The sequence below is a fragment of the Plecotus auritus genome (assembly GCF_963455305.1).
Source record: "Plecotus auritus genome assembly, chromosome: 8".
Lineage (NCBI taxonomy): Eukaryota > Metazoa > Chordata > Mammalia > Chiroptera > Vespertilionidae > Plecotus > Plecotus auritus.
Window position 1 is genome coordinate 31,978,025 of NC_137782.1, and position 19,604 is coordinate 31,997,628.

A 19,604-nucleotide genomic window follows, 5' to 3' on the forward strand; every position below is an offset into this window, starting at 1 on the left:
CCCTCCCTTGCAGGCCTGGTCCCTCCCAACTGCCCTCCCCTGCTAGCCATCTTGTCGCGGCCATCTTGTGTTCACATGGGGGCAGCCATCTTGTGTGTTGGAGTGATGGTCAATTTGCATATTACTCTTTTACTAGATAGATTACTGACTATGCTGTATTTTATATCCTGTGGTTGTTTTTATACCTGGAATTTTGTACCTCTTAATCTCTTCTTCTTTTCCACCTATCCCCCAAACTTCCTGGCCATCTGACCACCATCAAAATGTTTTCTGTTTCTATGGAGCTTTTTTCTGTTTTGTTTGTTTGTTTTGTTTTTTAGATTTCACATATAAGTGAAATCATCTGGCATTTGTCTTTCTATGTCTTATTTAACTTAGCATAATACCCCTTAGGTCCATCCATGTTGTTGCATATGGCAAGATTTCATTCTTATTTTTTTAAAAAAATATATTTTATTGATTTTTTTACAGAGAGGAAGGGAGAGTGATAGAGAGTTAGAAACATCAATGAGAGAGAAACATCAATCAGCTGCCTCCTGCACACCACCTACAGGGGATGTGCCCGCAACCAAGGTACATGCCCTTGACCGGAATCGAACCTGGGACCTTTCAGTCCACAGGCCGACGCTCTGTCCACTGAGCCAAACCAATTAGGGCTCATTCTTATTTTTTATAGCTGAGTAATATTCCAGTGTATATAGTATCACATCTTCTTTATTCGTTCATTTGTTTATGGACACTTAGATTGTGTCCTTATCTTGGCTATTGTAAATCATGCTGCAGTGAACACAGGAATGCATATATTTTTATGACTTAGTGTTAAATAACCAATAACCTTCAGATAAATAACCAGAAGTGGAATTGCTGGGTCTTTCTTTGTCTCTTGCTAATTGTTTTAAAGTCTATTTTGTCTGATATTAGGTATTGGTACCACAGCTGCTTTTAATCTGAAGTGGGTCTTTTTTATTTATTTGTTTATTTTTAATCCTCAAGTGAGTATATTTTTTGCATTGATATTTTTAGAGAGAGTGGAAGGGAGGTGGGAAGAGAGAGAAATATTAATGTGAAAGAGACATCAATTGTACTGGTACTGGTACCAGGGCCGGGGATCAACCCGTAACCTAGCCATGTGCCCTGACTGGGAATCGAATCTGTTCTAACCAACTGAGCCACACCGACCAGTGATGATTGGGTGGTTGTGTGTGTGTGTGTGTGTGTGTGTGTGTGTGTGTGTGTGTGCGTGTTTTGCTTCCTTATATTCCAGGTCACTTCTTCTCTTCTCCTTTGTAAGTTCTATGAAGACTGAGACTGATCTTGCCCTTGTACCTAGTACATTGGAAAGAGAACATACTCAGAAAATATTACAAAGGATAGAGAAAACTAGAGATGCTAAATGTTTATTATAACCTCAGTTTTTCTGATTGTATTATTGCTTTTTTATCATCTTTTCCTCTGAGTTTTATGAATTTAAAAAATATATACGTATCAGCCCCTAGGTATAAATCTTCATTTTACAGAAGAAAGTTGGTAGTATTGCTGGTAAGAGGGAGAGCTGAGAGATAAACCTTTGTCCCCTTTGAAAACTACTAACAGAATGTGGTATGTGTGTGTGTAGGTGTACACACTAGGAGTGACTTCATTGGTAGATTGATACATCCATTTTTTTAGTTTAAAGAAAAGGTATTAGTTTTTCTGGGGATTTACCCATTGCTCTTTTTACCATTTCAATGTTCGGTTTTTTTTTTTGTTTGTTTGTTTGTTTTTAAGAATTGGATCAAGCAGTAGATAACATGTTGAGTGAGAATAGTATTCTCAAAGATTAGGGTGCATTTCTTGGGATTCTCATTAGAATTCTAGTATTTTAATAACTTAGAAGCTTAGAGTTTATGAATTCAAATAATAGTTAAGAGCATCTGCTACAGCCGAAACCGGTTTGGCTCAGTGGAAAGAGCGTCGGCCTGCGGACTCAAGGGTCCCGGGTTCGATTCCGGTCAAGGGCATGTACCTTGGTTGCAGGCACATCTCCAGGGGGAGGTGTGCAGGAGGCAGCTGATCGATGTTTCTCTCTCATCGATGTTTCTAGCTCTCTATCCCTCTCTCTTCCTCTCTGTGGAATATCAATGAAATATATTAAAAAAAAAAAAAAAAAGAGCATCTGCTACATACCAGGGAATATAACTGCCCTACAGATGCTTTCAGTCTGGTACTAGTTGAATAACCTTGTTTTCCTTGTGGAGCTGAAGCTCCATGCTAACCTGGCCCAGTGTCCTCACTCTGCCCCTCACTCACCACTCTACCACCTGTCCTCTGAGGTGAATGTATGCTGAGTTATGTTAGGTACATTGAAACCTCTTTTTTTTTTTTTGTTTTACCTTCACTTATTTAAAATTAGTCATAATTTGGGCATGATCTTTCATCTCTTATTTGTCCTTTTTTCTGCCCTATGCTACACAATGTGAAGATAATTGGAAGTACGTAATATGATTTGCTTTTTTTCCTCATGGCATTATTGTAGTATGTTGCCCCTTTAAATTCTACTGTTGAGGTCACACAAGCTATAGTTTTGTAGATGAACAATTATAGTGGTTTAGGTACTTTGAAATTTCTACTTCTTCTGGAATTCGTTTTGTAATTAACTTGGGTTGGTTGGTCAGTAGTGGCACAAACTCCCTCTTCCAAAAAATGTTTTTATTGATTTCAGAGAGGAAGGGAGAGGGAGAGAGAGATAGAAACATCAGTGATGAGAGAGAATCATTGATTGGCTGCCTCCTGCACGCCCCCCACTGAGGATTGAGCCCGCAACCTGGGCATGCGCCCTTGACCGGAATCGAACCTGGGACCCTTCAGTCCGCAGGCCAACACTCTATCCATTGAGTCAAACCAGCGGCTAGGGCTCCTTTGATATTTTTTGGGGGGAGAGTGGAAGGGAGGAAGGAAAAGAGAGGGAAGGAGAGATAGAGATAGATAGATAGATAGATAGATAGATAGATAGATAGATAGATAGATAGATATGATTTGAGAGAAACATGATGTGAGAGAGACACATCGATTGGTTGCCTCCCACATATGCCCAGACTGACCAGGGCTAGGGATTGAGCCTACAACCCAGGTATGTGCAGTTGACTAGGAACTGAACCTGTTAGTGCTCCGGATGACACTCTGACCATTGAACCACTCTGGCCAGACCCAGACCCAGATATATTTTTAAATTCAAGTGGATTTAAAGTTGTAATTTACCAATTATGATCCAATCATTGTTCTCAACCAGAAGCATACTATAAGGAGTTTTCCTTGAGCCTCACTCCATCACCTTTCTCTTAATCTACTTTTTCTTCCCTGTTCTTACAGGGTCCACTTCCTAATACAGCTTGTCATTTCTGGCTCATGGTTTGGCAGCAAAAGACGAAAGCAATTGTGATGCTAAACCGAGTTGTAGAGAAAGAGTCGGTGAGTAATACTTAATATTTACAGCTTAGTGTCCTGCTTGTGATGGTTAACTTATAAATGTTTTCATATTTCTTTTGTGATATTCATTTATAACTTTGTGTCTTTAATTGCTAAAGGCTAGTAGTCAGGGTGTTTCTTATCCAAAGAACTAATGTGTGCTTTTCCTTTCTTAACTTAAATATTTATTAACAATTGCAGACTACTACCCTCGAAGATATAAATATAATGGAACAAATACATACACATAAAACTTTTGAACACCTAAGCATTATTAGAATCTTTACAACTTATTATCATAAAAAATCTTGGAAGTTTTATAAAAGATTAAAGTGATGATATTTTTAAAATCCTTATAGATTATTATTGGCTGTTCAGTCATGAGATAGTAAGTGGGAAATTTTTGAAATTTGAATTACAATCTAAACACAGTGCTAATTACTGGTATAATGTAGGTTAAGTCTTTTAACTGCAGCTTTAGGTTGATTTTCTGTCAACCCAGCACATTGGAAAGTATTATCATTAAGGTCTCTTTCAGCCTTAAGATCTTGGACTATTCTACTTCAGATTCCTGATTCTTACTGTTATCTAAATTTATAGTTGCTGGTTTCCTGTGGTGGTGAAAATTTTTCTAATTTATCTCTAATCCGAAGTGGCATTGACATACCAGAATGTCTAATGTTACAGTGATTTTTCATGGTTTCCAATATAATTTAAAAATTAAGTGATGATGGCATTGTCAGTTTGAGCAGCATTGCAAACTAGATGATTTATTAGTTTTAGCCTTCACTTTGGTGTATTATTACTGTATTAATAAGATAAGATTGCCACCAAAAATTGGAGATCATATTTATGGTGGTTGGATCCAGACACTTAAGAGGATTCAGGTTTAATTATTTCGGGGATGATTACTTCATAGGTGGTGGTGTGTTATTTATCAAGAGGCCGATAATGTCTGATTATCTTTCTTTTATGATGTTAGCAGCCATTGTTGTTCAGTCCTTAGTTCCTTCGTTTAGGAGGTTATTAAATAATGATATTACAATTTTATCATTCCTTTTTGAGTTTATGTTGAAATACTTATATTAAAATTTTTTTCATTCTAGTTACTTGACCACTTTTATATAGAGAAAGCAGTTTTTAAAACAGAGTTGATTCCCTAGTGTCCTCAACAGGTGACCAATTAGGGTTTTTTTAGTCTGAGGGAGGGGCATATCATTATTAAGAACTCATGGATTAAAAAATTTTTGATTCATTTTACTTGAAGAGATTCCTGCTACCTCTTCAAGTTGGGCCCTGCGTCCTTTTAAACAAACTAAGAGTCCTTAATAGCCTTCTTGCTATCTGGAATAACTACATATTGAAGGTTAATCTTAAAACTCTTCTTCATAAAATCAGGCATTTCTTTTTTTAAATTTAATATGTTTTTTTTTATTTTTTTCAAAATATATTTTTATTGATTTCAGAGAGGAAGGGAAAGGGAGAGAGCGATAAAAACATCCATGATGAGAGAGACTCATGGATTGGCTGCCTCCTGCAAGTCCGCCACTGGAGATCAAGCCCGCAACTGGGCATGTGCCCTTGACTGGAATCGAACCTGGGACCTTTCAGTTCGCAGGTGAATGCTCTTTCCACTGAGCCAAACCGGCTAGGGCTGTTTTTATTGATTTTTAGAGAGAGAGGGATCGAGAGATGGAAACATCGATGAGAGAAACATCATCCATTGACTGCCTCCTGTACACCCCCTACTGGGGATTGAGCCCACAACCCTGCCATGTGCCCTGATCGGGAATCAACCCACTGACCTTTTGGTTCCTGGGTCAACGTTCAATCACTGAGCCATATCAGCCAGGCTCAGGCATGTCTTTAAAGAGTCTTGCTACTGGGTTGGTCATTGTTTTTAAAGCTTTTCAGTGAACAGAGCTAGAGAAAAAAATACATTTGTATGTTAAGATAATAATACCTCAGGGTGTTCATACTGATATTTCCAAATTAAATTTAGGACTATAGGGGTTGGTTTAATTCGTTCTACTTTATATTTGTTACCTTCAATTCTGGTTCTCAAAAGACACTAGGGATGTAGAATATCTTATAACGACTAATTTACTTTGTCCCAAATTTCACAGAAAGATTAGTCCTAAAAACAGTATCAACTCTTATCACCAAAATAAATACTGAAAAATGTTTAAAAGTTTTTGTTTTTTTCCATTCTTTCTGCTTTTTTATTAATGTGTTACCTACATTGTCAGAGTATATAGCATACTAGAGTTTCTCTTACATCCCTTTAGAAATCTTAGTTGTACATGTAAATGTGTATTTAATATTCATCACCAGTTTTTGTTGATGACTTTCCAGTTCTGTCTATAGTCATTTTCTGGTGGATCCTAAGGAAGGACTCACTGGCATCTTCTATACTAATAATAGAGGAATATGCAAATTGTCCAGGATGCTGTCATGTAACCACCAATCAGGATGGGTGTGGGGGCGTGACGGAGAGCTCTCAGCATGCCTGCACCAGGGGTCCGAAGGACGTGGAGGGGAAGGGAGAGCAGATAGGTAGTTAGGGTGATCAGGTCAGGAGGGGAGAGCAGATGGGCAATTAGGGGGATCAGGCCAGGAGGGGAGCACAGATAGGCAGTTAGGGCGATCAGGCCAGGATGGGAGAGCAGATAGGCAGTTAGTGGGATCAGGACGGCAGGGGAGAGCAGTTAGGCAGTTAGGGCAAGCAGGCCGGCAGGGGAGCAGTTAGGAGCAAGTGGTTCTGGACTGGAGAGAGCGCAGGCCGTTCCCTGCATGCACAAATTTTGTGCACCGGGCCTCTAGTTATATTATAGTCCCTGATTTCTTTGTTGTTTTTTTTTGGGGGGGGGGCATTTTCTTGAGATGTGTTGTAAGAGCACAGAGGAAGGGTACAGGGCAAGGAACACTTCTGGGAAAGGTGGCAGAAGGTAGGCCACTAGGATCCCACACCAGCAGCGGACGGTTCAACCCCCTTCCTCACCCAAGGGCCCCTGAACCGTGACACAGAGTCCTGCAGGCTTACAGGAGGCATTCCACAAATGCAGAAATGAAGGAGGCCCCAGGCCCAGGGTCCCCTCTTCTTAGAGATCCCAGGCTGAGGCACATGAACCATGAAGACAGAAATGAACAAGAAACCTTACAACCCTACCTGCCATCACCCCACACATACATCCCTACAACACAGCCATTGCGGACAACAAAGGGGAAATGGACACCCCCAAACATCAGCACAGTCAGTCCTGAGTCCAGTGGCCAGGAGGGAATGACAAGACAAGCAGGTGTGACCAGGCTTTGCTGGGGCTCAGGCAGGCAGGGTGGGACCACACGGTTGGGAGCAGACAAGGGTCAATGGGCATGTGGGGTTGGGGGTGGGGGGGAAGAGCAGAAAGAATGCAGAATGCCCAGCTGCTCTCCAGGCCTCGGTGCTCCTCGCTCCCGTGTCCTGCACCTACAGTCACTACTTGTTGCCCCACATGGCAGCCTTGGAGTACACGGGTGTGGGGAGGAAGCGGAAGGTTTTCATGTAGGCAGCGATCTTCTTCAGGCCCTCAAAGCGGCCCAAGAAGTCTTTCAGGTTCGGGAACGCATCTAGGCACTTGGGCTCAAACATTGCGCAGCACGTCCAGCAGGTCGTAGGCCAGGAAGTCCACATAGGTGAGCTTGTCCCCTGCAAACCAAGACTTCTTCCCCAGGAACTGTGAGGAGAGCTTCATCTTTTCAGGGAGCACCTTCAAAAACTCGGGCTTCTGTTTCTCAAAGTCAGGGCTATAGCAGGTCCTGATGTTGTACATCCGGAGGTCCATCACCTCATTCTCCAACATGTCCACGCGGATCTTCTCCTCTTCCCTCTCCCCACAGAGGTTGTGCTTGCATGCAAGGTAGCGAAGGATGGCGTTGCTCTGGGTGAGCCTGTGAGTTCCGTCAATCAAGTAGGGCAGATTGGGGAAGTCCAGGCCCAGCTTGAATTTTTCACTCAGCCACTGGCTTCTGTCATAGTCGGGAGCGTCCCCCATCGTGTACTTCTTCTTCTCGTAGGTGGAGTCTGTGTACTCCAGGAGCAGGCGGATGGCGTGAGCCAGCCCTCAGATGTCCCAGTAATAACCCAGGGTCATGGCCATGGTGCAGGTTTTCCACTCTAAGCGGAGGGGCTTTGGGGAGCGGCACTCCGGTATTAAGCTCAGTCCGAGAGGAGGGGCCTAGTCCCTGATTTCTTACATGTTGATAACAGTTTATATGCTGTCTTAATGCTTAAAAGTCAGTTTGGCAAGACATGAACTCCTTTTTACGTTAGCTTTTCTTTGAGCAACTTAAATATATTCATTTCTTTCTGGCATTCAAATTACTTTCAATGTCAAATGGAAATCTTACTGTTTTTCCTTTATAAGTCACTTTTTTTAAACCTAGGTTACCCAAGGGATTTTTCTCTCCACATTCTATTAATTGTACCAAAATATGTCTATGTTGGCCATTCTGGGTTAGTTTCTCCAGGTGTATAGTGTACTCTTTGAATATGTGAGTTGAAATTTTTTTTCTCGCTGAATCCGGTTTGGCTCAGTGGATAGAGCGTCGGCCTGCGGACTGAAAGGTCCCGGGTTCGATTCCGGTCAAGGGCATGTACCTTGGTTGCGGGCACATCCCCAGTGGGAGGTGTGCAGGAGGCAGCTGATCGATGTTTCTCTCTCATCGATGTTTCTAGCTCTCTATCCCTCTCCCTTCCTCTCTGTGAAATATCAATAAAATATATTAAAAAATATATATATTTTTCTCTTTTTAAAGAAAAATTTATTGAATCACACTTATTTATTGTTCTCTTGCTTGCTTTGGTGTTCTTTAGGTCCTCCTATTATATATGTGTTAGATTTTCTTTGCCCATTTTTATATTTATCACAATGTCTCTCTAATTCTTTTTGTCACTTCATTTCTTTTTTAATTTTATTTTCTTCTTTTCCTCTTAAGAAATGATCTGTTTTGTTTATTCATGTCTCTGTTCCTTTTAGTTTAATTAGGCTTCTTTTCTATAATGATGTGGTCTATTAATGAAATGACTAACCTTGCCTCAGCCTACTGGCTTCATCATTTGGCTTTTGGGAAGATGCTTTTATTGTCACAAACTGAATTCCATATTAGTTCTGCCAAAAGGTAATAACTCTAGGTAAAGGTGGGTTACCTTCTGATACTCTTGCCTGACTTAATTTTAGTAAGGAAATATGCAGTGTTATTTCTAGATATGTAGCACTTAGTAGTAAATTCATAGATATTTATGGAAACTACTTATAAAGGAGAGCCTTTTCAATATTGTTTGAATATAAGATTCTTGTAAGTGTTTGGTACTTTTGGAAACATAAAGGGAATTGCCAGTATGATGTTAAACTCTACGTTATCATGCTTTTGAAATGACAGGTTCATTTTTATTTTATGAGTATGATACCTGTTTATGGCTTTCATGTATAAGTTATAGGAACATTTTACAAACCTGCCCTTATAAAATGCCCATCCGATTAAAATAAACATCAAATATAATGTGACTGTTCTAGATTTGGGTTGTTGCAAAAAATAGTATCTATGTATGTGGTTGTTTTTCTCCCCAACTTTTTATGGTTTTATAATGTCTATATTCTAAATATATATATACATATTCTTAAATTTAGGTTAAATGTGCACAGTACTGGCCAACAAAAGACGACCGGGAGATGCTGTTTAAAGAAACAGGATTCAGTGTGAAGTTCTTGTCAGAAGATGTGAAGTCATATTATACAGTACATCTACTGCAGTTAGAAAATATCAATGTAAGACTTTCATGCCCCAAAGATTGGATTTTATATGAAGATTTAAAGAATTATTCTTTATTAGATTTTTTAAAAATTATAATTGACACAATATTACATTAGTTTCAGGTGTTCTTTGTTATCAGATTTGAACTTTGGAGCAGCACATACATTTTTATCATAATACTTCCTTTTCTGGACTGTTGGGATCAAATGAAGATGTGTATGCAAAGCACCTGACAGAATAGGAACCCAATAAACGACAGCTCCTGGTACTTACCACTGTTCAGAGTAGCAAGCTATTTAAAAAAATCACTTACTGGAAGGTTGTTAATTTAAGTGATTCACCACACAGAAATTTGGCGTTATTGAATTGGGAGAAATGGTGAAATAAATTGAACATGTGGTCTTAAGAGTATATACTCGGATTTTTCCAAGAAACATAAGAATTGTTCTCTGGTACTTGGTTGAGATACACGTAAATGGTGGATTGTGAGCCTGCTATTGTCAAGCTGGGGATCAAGCTTTCTTCCCTTTTCCCACTTGCCTCTTTTACCTTCTTTGTATTGTAATTAGAATAATTAGAAAATATGAAATGAGAGTGATTCTGAAATGCAATTAGAAACTAAGAAAAATAGGAAAATGTTTGCCTGCCATAAATACATAAGAATGTATCTAGTCCAAACAAAAGAAAACAAAACAAAACAGAATGTATCTAGTCTATAATGTGAGATACTGTTTTAGTTAACCATTAAGTAGATTGATTGATTAACATGATTATTAACAAAAAAAGCTTTACAGAGAACAAAGGGATATACAGAAAAGTACTTTCTAGATACCTAGAAATACTTCTATTGTTGATCTCTTGAATACCTCTGTTTTTATTTTATACTCTAAGCACAGGTCATACTATGTACTTTCCATGACATCCATAACTAAGCTTATTATGTGACCTCTTTAGGTCCTCTAAGAAGGCTCAGGGTTGGGAATTATAAGGCTTAGACTTAATACATTTTTAAATTTCCCTTACTGTATTTATTCTGCACCAACTGTCCCATTTACATATGTCTTAAACTGCATTGAGATCCATCAACAGCTATTTGATACTGGATTGTACAATGCTATTCCCAGAAACAGAATTACATTTCCATAAACTTCTCATGGTTCTCTGAATCATCTTCTTTTGGTATTTATCGCAGATACCTCATCTCTATGGCATTAAAATGAAGAAGGGCATAGATGTTTTTCCCTGTTTCTGAAACCTAATTGAAAATTGATTTTATCTCAAATAATAAAATAGTGACTTTTGTATTTTGTTTATCAGTTCACAAAGCACTTTCACATATCATTTGACCCACAGTGTTCCTAGAATGTGGATAGACTAAATATTCTTACTATCCCTTTATTTCATATTTTCTTTAAAAACCACCAAACACTAAAATCTATTAGGTTATAGGATTACCCCCACCCCCACCCCCACTCCTATAGATAGACTACTCAGCTAATAAGTGACAGACCAGAACTCAAATTCAGATCTCCTATATTCTAATGACATGGGGTTAAGTCTTTTCAAAAGATGCTAATTGTAGAAAAACAAAGTTCTTGTTCTAAAGCATCTTTCTAAAGTTGAGGTTCCCATGTGAGCTGACGAGCCACTCTGTTTTAGTTGCTAGCAACTGCATGATTTCTTACTGGCCTGGGTTCAGTCTACCATAATTAAATAGCAACAATTTGTTTATATTCTATTTTACGATCTTTAGTAAGAACTAGGAATGTTAGAAGAATAAAGTAGCATTGCAGTATGAAAGGTAGAATTGGATTTGATTAGATATTTAGACTCTGGAACCAGATTGCTTGAGTTTAAGGCCCAGCTCACCGCTCTTGATTGTGTGATTGGTCTCATTACTTAACTTCTGTGCCTCAGTTTTCTCATCTGCAAAGTGAGGGTAACGATGTACCTGTCTCATGGGGTCGTTAAGTATCAAGTGAATTAATACCATAACAATGTCGAAGACTCAGTGCAGGATCCATAGTTATTAGCTGTAGTTGCCTATATCTTTTTCCTTTGTAATACTAATGAATTGAAAAGGACTGTGGAGTAAGGGCAATTGAAAAGAACCGGTTGAAGAAGAAATAATGAGGAAAGGAGAGGTGATGAAATAGGGGAGGATAGCCAACCTCACCTGCACATCTTTTTTTTTTTTTAAGCTTTATTGTTGAAAGTATTACGTATGTCCCCTTTTCCCCCTCTAGCTCGCCCCTGTCCTCCCCCGCCCCGCCCCCCCCCACCCCCGTTTCCCTCTGCAAATCTTTCTTGATAGCTAAGAGTCTGAACTTTGGCTCCGAATGAAGAGATTCAATCTCTGCTTTTAAAGTGGCCCTGTGGCTTAAGCTGTGAAGATATGTTTGAGGGGCTTTTAAAATACAAGGTCATCAAGAGTACTTACTTTTTTTCTTAGGTGTTTTTTTTTTAGTTGCCTTTCACTATTTTCCATAATATTGTTGGCCAGTTTTATGTTTATCAAGTTCCAGGAATACTATTGTAATGCTAACAGCTGGCCTTCTATTTCTCTGTTCCTGTAGATTTGCCCAAAATAGATGAGTGTGTAAGTATTATGAAGTTTAGCTGGGATTTGAGTTAAAATAGCATAAAAGTTTATCCCACCTGGAATGTTCTCCTCTCTTCTCTATATGTAGCCTTCAAGGGCTATCACTTGTGTCCATTTTCTTACTTAGGTCTCATATCTGCGATGTATTTATTTCTAACAGCTACAAGCTTCTCTCCATAATTTAAGTTTTACCGTTGTACTGGCTTGTTCACTGTTTCTGTATGTGTATTATGTATTTTGACTCCATATAACAAGGTTTTCAACTCCTCATGGGCACGGTCCTTACCTGTTACCTTTGAACTTCCCTTTGCCATTGCACTGAGTACATTTTTCACCATACTGCACCTGAGTGGTCATTCTCAAATACAGGCATGATCCTTCCACCATGCTCTAAAATCCTTCCATGGGCAATGCAGAAGTCTATGACCCGGCCCAGTCTGGTCCTTGCCTCCTTGTCTAATCTCCTCAGGCACTCAGGATTTGTTCTTGCTAAAAGACTTACACTTCCACCTAGGCTTTTCCTTGGGGGCCCATGCCCCTGAGTATTGCTTTTTTCTTTTCTTAGAATGAAAACCCCATACCCTAACTATTCATGTCACTCTCCTCCCCTTTGGATCTGGTGAGTTCTATTAATCTTTCAAACTAAATCAAAGTAACTAAATATTTAACATGGACAGTATAAGTCTCCTGGCAAAAATAATGAGAGACTAAAGTAAGGCAGTGACATTGAGAGTACAGATTTGATAAATCAGTATTTAAGAGATAGGGTTAACAAACTTCAATATTCTTCAAGTGCAGAGGAAATATTAAGTGACGAGATTGAAAATGTGGAGAGTTTACAATTGATTGGAGCTTATTAGGGGCTACAATAAAGGCAGTTAGTATAATAGTTTCAGAAAGTTTATGTTAAACATTCATCATGTGCAAGCATATGTTAGGCACTTTGCATTCGTCGTTTCAGTTATTCCTCACAATAGCCTTCTAAGGTAAGTACAATTGTTAACTCCATTTACAGTGCTTATGAAAGCCTTTTGGAATCATAATCTTGGTACCTCCTATATATGCTTAAAGTGTAAAAATAATTAGACTTGGAACCATAGAGCTGTATAGATTTTTTATACTAATTAGAAAATATATAATTTTATGTATATTGATGATAAAAATAATAACTAACTTGAATGACTTTAGATGGCATGCACTTACATTATCATTGCCTTAAGCCTGTCAGCTCCCCATTGTCTCAAACCTACTCAACTCTAGATTGTCTTTCTGGTCTCCATATACAGGGTGGGGCAGATGTAGGTTTACAGTTGTGACTATGCGAAATACAGAGTTTACTTTTAATGTTATTTATTACTTATTGTAATTTTCATATAATAGTAAACCTACTTTTGCGCCTTCCCTCCCCCATATAATGAGTTGGAGATCCTTATTCAAAGACTTTAAAATTCTCCTTCAAAAAATGTAAATGAGATTTTTTTTCCTTAAAAAAAAAAATAGTGACCCACTGACATTTTTATGTAGAGTTAGTACACATAATGCAACATTTTACAGAGAAAATTTAGCAGGCATGTACTGAGCAGCTAGAGATGGGGATAGCTATGCAGTTGTGGATGCAAACCAGTTGTATGTGGGTGTGAGGTACAAAAGTGGGAAAGGGGTCGGAGGACGGACTGGGCATCACTGAAGAAAAACTGATGTGACACGGTGACTTAGGAGAAGGAAAGAGTGCTTCCACAGTTTTGAAATAAGGAGTTTGTCAGATATTCTAAAGGTAAAATGTAGAGCTTGTTTGTAATAAAGATTCATTTTGTTTTAGCTCTATCCTTTGGCAAGCCTTTTCCCCCCCACATGAAAAAGAGGGAAAGGGGGTCCAGTTATGCATAAAACATTTTTTTTTTATACCACAGAGAAAGCATAAGTCTCTTATTGCTTTATGTGGTCTTTTGGGACTTATATGGTTTTATGAGTTGTGTTTTTTTAATCTTTTTTTTCAGTAGGATTAAATTAAAGAAGTTTTTTAGTCTAGTCTAGTAGAGAAGAAAAAGACTGATTTTAAAAAATCTGTTAGTGGAGAAGACTGTATTATACAAATAGTTGCGAGCATTTCTGGGAACTGGCTTTGAGTATCTCAGACAGCATGACCTGTATTTGGAAAAAAACACACACAAGGGACCACTAGTCTTGAGCCAAAATCATACAAGCAAAGAAAAAGCAAGCAGTCACTTAGGATTGTGAGGTAACCATAGGTTTTGAGCCAGGAGCTGATGCAATAACTGAGCATATAACCACATAGGAACACTGGGCCACACCTTAAGGAGCACAGCTTATATGCAAGCAGGGTCCTGGGGCTACCTCCCCAAGACCTGGGGTATCCAACAGGTTCATACCGTATCTGGTTTAGGCTCACATGGACCAAGTCTGGCTCTGTTGTGCGTGGTTAGCACTGCATGGTGGCTGATGACCACAGCAGGTGGTTTTCAGGTTGTTACCTGTCTATGACTTCGTAAAAACCTTCTTAATTTGAATGTTTTAAGTACCTTTCTTTAATACAGTAAATTTAATTCCCTCTTGCATATACAGTAAGATACAATCTTTTTAGTATACAGTTCTGAGTTTTGACAATGCATTTAGTTGTGTAACACCCCCCATCAACATCCCTCTCCAAATTTTCTCATGCCTGTGTATGGGCAGCCCTACCCCCCACCCCCACTCCCAGCTCCTCGAATCCACTCAGCTGCTTCTGTTCCTATAATTTTGCCTTTTCCAGACTGTCATATAAGTGGAATTATACAGTATGTATCTTTTACAGCCTGGCTTCCTTCACTTCCCATACTTTGGAAATGTTTTGAAGTCTATTAACCACAATGATCATTTTTATTAGTTAACTAGAGGCCTGGTGCACAAAACTCATGCATGGGGGGGGGGGTGTCCCTCAGCCCGGCCTGCACCCTCTCCAATCCAGGGCCCCTCGAGGGATGTCCAACTGCCTCTCGCAATCCGGGACCGCTGGCTCATAAATGGTCACCTGACTGATTGCCCCTAACTGCTCCCCTACTGGCCTGATCTCCCCTAACTGCTCCCCTGCTGGCCTGATCACCCCTAACCGCCTCTGCCTCGCCCTGCACCCAGGACTAGGGTTTCCCTCCTCCGGCCAGTTGCAGGCACCTAGGACACAGGCTTCCCTCCTTCTGGCTGGCTGTAGCACCCAGGACCCGGGCCAGCTTCTCACGGGCCAGCCACAACCACAGGGGACTGTGGGAGGGTGGCTTCGCCCGGGCCGCAGCCGCAGGTGCCCGGGACTGTGGGGCATGTGGCTTGTCCCTCTCCCAGGCTGCAGGTGCAGATGCTGGTGCCTGGGACCGTGTGGCGGGTGGCTTGTCCCTCTCCTGGGCCGCAGCCTGGCTGGTCCCCATTCCTCTCTCACAAGCGCATTTGTGCCTGGCTGGTCCCCATTCCTCTCTCCCCAGTGTTGAGTGTGTGAGCCATTATGGGGTTAAGGTGTGAGGGTGTGATGACCATTTGCATATTAGCTCTTTATTATATAGGATAGGGAGATCTTCTAGTACCCTAGTATATTAATCTGTGCAGGATCATGATATATTTGGAATTATGAAAGCTGGATATAAAATTAGTCACTAACACTATATACTGAACCTTTTTAAAATATATTTTTAAATTTCTACACTGTTTTATCAGTTCTATACCTGACTGATATAACTTAGTCTGGGACTTAGGACTCTTAATTTCTACTGAAAAAGGGGAAATTTTATTATTTTTTTAAATGAAAACTGACTTCAGTTTTGAAAATTTATATTGAAAGGAGGATGCTATAATAATAATGTTTAGCTGTTAACCATTAAAAATATCTTGACTTTTTATGTTGCTTCTATGGCTTCTCATTCCAAAAACATAATAAAACTAAAAAATTGTGCAAAGACATGTTAGAGGATTATTGTTTCGTTTACAGAAATGCAAAGTATAAGGCACATAAGTGCTTCTTGGGGCAAAAGGCAATTGGCAAAAGCTAAGGAACATTTTCATAATGAGTTAGTCAGAAATTTAAGATCATCAGCAATGTCCAGGAAGTGATAGTGAATGCCAGGCAGGCATTAAGAGACAGGAAACGTTTAGCATGTTGGTAAACCATTTTAGCATATCAGTAAAGGCATATAAACAGTTTTAGGACTGGAAATTATTACTATAGGGAAAAGCAGCAATTAAAAGAGCAATTTCAATTAATTTTTTAAAATTCTTAAGTTGTTCCTCTGTGCCTTTGTAGCAGAATCTAAAAGATAATTCATAGAATTGAAAAGATTATATCTTTAAAAAAATTGGAATTTTTAAAAGGGAAACCATTAAAGAATGTAAAATTATGCTGGTAGACATTTTTAAAAGTGGGGGGGGGGAAGAACCCACTCATCATCATGTATGAATTAAATAAAATAATTTGCAACATATATGGTACAGTTAGTGGTTAAGAACCCAAATGCTGCACCAGATTGCATCTTCAAATTCTGGTTCTGCCAATTTCTTGAATGTGTGATGTTGGATAAATCACTTAACCTTTTAGCTCTGTTGTCTCCCATTTCTATAAATGGTTTTTAAAAGGATAGTTGTATGATCAATACATAAAACACTTAGAATACATTATGCAAAATAATGTTAGCTATTATTAAAATATTCTAAATTCTAAAGAAAATCTTTCCAAACTTGTGTAAATTATTATCAAAACACAAAGGAAAAATCAGGTACAGAAAGTCCATAGGATTAAAAGCATTGCACAAAATACATAATCTTTCTGAAGTAATTTTTTAAAAGAAAAAAATTAGAACTAACTTTTCCCCTTGATTTTTACCTTTTAGAGTGGTGAAACCAGAACAATATCTCACTTTCATTATACTACCTGGCCAGATTTTGGAGTCCCTGAATCACCAGCTTCATTTCTGAATTTTTTATGTAAAGTGAGAGAATCTGGTTCCTTGAATCCTGAACATGGGCCTGCAGTGATTCACTGTAGTGCAGGCATTGGGCGGTCAGGCACCTTTTCTCTAGTAGATACATGTCTTGTTCTGGTAAGTGCCTCTTATGATCTAATTTTAGGCATGTTTACTTTTGTATTGTTTTCATTAGCAGAAGTAAGCTCTAATGTCAGTATCCTAGAACTATGTTTTTCAAATTTAAACTTCTGCCTTTATACAAAAAAACAAAACTAAAAATCTCATGTACACTATTGCAGCTGCACTTACAAGGTATAAGAACAGTTGCATCTTAATACATCTATTGATGCCTATATATTGTATATTTCATTCAAAAATTGGATTGGTATATCAAAATGAACTTTGACATGTTTAAAACTCCAGTGTCTATTCTATTAATGGTGAATATTAAAACTGAATTGTGTTTGTGCCTGTTCCCTGCCAAACATAATTTCAACAACTTTTTTCTATTTTAGCTTTGGTGGGGGGGTATGGTAGTTATAATATCATATCAATAGTCCAAGGCTGGTGCAGTGGCTCACCAGTGTCATTGTGGATCTAGGCTCTTTCTGTTTTCCTTTCCTTCTTCACCATCTCCAGATGGCTGCTGTGCACAGACATGAAGGCAGAAGGGCAGAGGGCAAAAAGCTTTACTCCTGCCACAATCTTCTTCTTTTTCCCTCCCCCTCCCCCCACAATCTTCTTTTAAAAAAAAGAGTACTAATAATCTCAGTGAACCTCTCATTAAGCCAGAACTGGTCATAAATCCCTCCTTAGACCAAACAATGGCCAAGTTGAATGAGGTTACCGTGATTGGTTTGGAATCAATTGTGAATCAGCTAAAGGACCAAAGTCCTCCATCTACTACTTAAACAGTTGAGGTGGGGGGAGGACAGGTGTCTGGGGATGGTGGTTTTGTACAGAGTTACAACTTTGGTGATAACTTACCCTTTTTTTTTAGGAAGAACATAGGACATACCAAAACTCTTAGCAATTATCCTGTATTGCTTCTCTTTCCTGGACTCTTTTTTTTTTTTTTTTTTTTTTTTAAATATATTTTATTGATTTTTTACAGAGAGGAAGGAAGAGTGATATATAGTCAGAAACATCGATGAGAGAGAAACATCGATCAGCTGCCTCTTGCACACCTCCTACTGGGGATGTGCCCGCAACCAAGTTGCATGCCCTTGACCGGAATCGAACCTGGGACCTTTCAGTCCGCAGGCTGACGCTCTTCCACTGAGCCAAACCGGTTTTGGCCTTTCCTGGACTCTTAACAACAAAAGGCTTGAATAATTTACTTTCTACCTTTTTTTGCAGATGGAGAAAGGAGATGATATTAACATTAAACAACTGTTACTGAATATGAGAAAATATCGAATGGGACTTATTCAGACGCCAGATCAACTCAGATTTTCATATATGACTATAATAGAAGGAGCAAAATTTATAAAGGGAGATTCAAATATACAGGTAAGCTTTTTCAGGGAAAAAATAGCACTTGTGTAATAAATATGATTAGCATCAAATAACTGCACTCCATTTAAGCAACTTATAGTCTCCCTTCCAAAAGGCATATTTACATTAATGTGGCAAATCCAGCTGGCCATCTTAAAATTATAAATTTTTTAAAATATATATATTTTATTGATTTTTTACAGAGAGGAAGGGAGAGGGATAGAGAGTTAGAAACATCGATGAGAGAGAAACATCAATCAGCTGCCTCCTGCACACCCCCTACTGGGGATGTGCCCGCAACCAAGGTACATGCCCTTGACAGGAATCGAACCTGGGACCCTTGAGTCTACAGGCCGATGCTCTATCCACTGAGCCAAACCGGTTTTGGCTTAAAATTAAATTTAAGCTCACTTGCTCAAATATACCTACCTCAGCCTCATGTGAAATCCTGCCTGTTACTCAAAAGCCCTACTGGGAACAATATTTCATTAAAGAAAATAAAATTTTCATGTAAAGAGGGTTTAAGCATTTAATCATTAAAATAAACTAGAAAAAACCCCCACAAAAAACAACAGCAAACATAAACCAGAAAATTTAGATACTTTTCCTCATTAAAAACTTGATCTGAGATTATATAATACTTAGTTTATATAATAGACATTTTATAACAATGAGCAACTTGAGTACTTATGGCAGTAGAATGTTATATTTTCTCAGGTTGGTGGGTTTATTCTTATGAAAGTATTCTTTTAGAAAAAAATATTTTTTTTGAGAGTTTGAGGCAGTTGATTTTGGAGTGCCTGTTTAATTGAGTGAGTTTGCTGCTCAGAGGCATGGCCAAATGACATTATTGTGTTTTATTTTAATCATCAGCATTAATTCTCTCTCTCTCTCTCTCTCTCTCTCTCTCTCTCTCTCTCTCTCTCATACACACACACACACACACACATACACACACACACACACACTTAGGGCTTTTCTTGTTGACAGATTCTGAATTTGATGCATATTCTGGGGATGTGGACCAATAAGACTTGATTTTTGGCATTATCTCATTTTTTGACATTGTTGAGTTTTTAAGGCCAAATTGCTATAACTAGGTCTTAGTAGAGGATAGAAACTTCAGATATTGACCAACGTAAATTCTGGAGACAATTTAATATTTTTTATTGGGTACTTTTTTTTAAAATATATTTTTATTGATTTCAGAGAGGAAGAGGGTGAGAGAGAGAGAGAGATAAAAACATCAATGATGAGAGAGAATCATTGATCATTTGCCTCCTGCATGCCCCCTCCTGGGGATTGAGCCCGAAACCCTGGCATGTGCC

The 19,604-nt window shown here is 38.8% G+C and overlaps 1 protein-coding gene and 1 pseudogene across 5 annotated transcripts in view; one reads left to right on the plus strand and one right to left on the minus strand.

The window, feature by feature from the left end:
* Nucleotides 1-19,604, plus strand: part of PTPN2 (protein tyrosine phosphatase non-receptor type 2) — a 90,990-nt gene that overhangs the window by 57,927 nt on the left and 13,459 nt on the right. For 3 of the 4 annotated variants that reach the window (XR_013961463.1, XM_080684731.1, XM_080684730.1), the window contains exons 4-7: nucleotides 3,349-3,447; nucleotides 9,114-9,251; nucleotides 16,705-16,914; nucleotides 18,139-18,291. Coding sequence is in view for 3 of the 4 variants with exons in the window: in XM_080684731.1 (XP_080540857.1) it covers nucleotides 3,349-3,447; nucleotides 9,114-9,251; nucleotides 16,705-16,914; nucleotides 18,139-18,291 (600 nt within the window). In the remaining variant the exon portion in view is untranslated. The remainder of the gene's footprint in view (nucleotides 1-3,348; nucleotides 3,448-9,113; nucleotides 9,252-16,704; nucleotides 16,915-18,138; nucleotides 18,292-19,604) is intronic. The other variant, XM_080684732.1, reaches the window with a different exon arrangement.
* Nucleotides 6,923-7,583, minus strand: LOC308256431 (glutathione S-transferase Mu 1-like; annotated as a pseudogene). Its single transcript has one exon. The product of its transcript is annotated as a glutathione S-transferase Mu 1-like (transcript).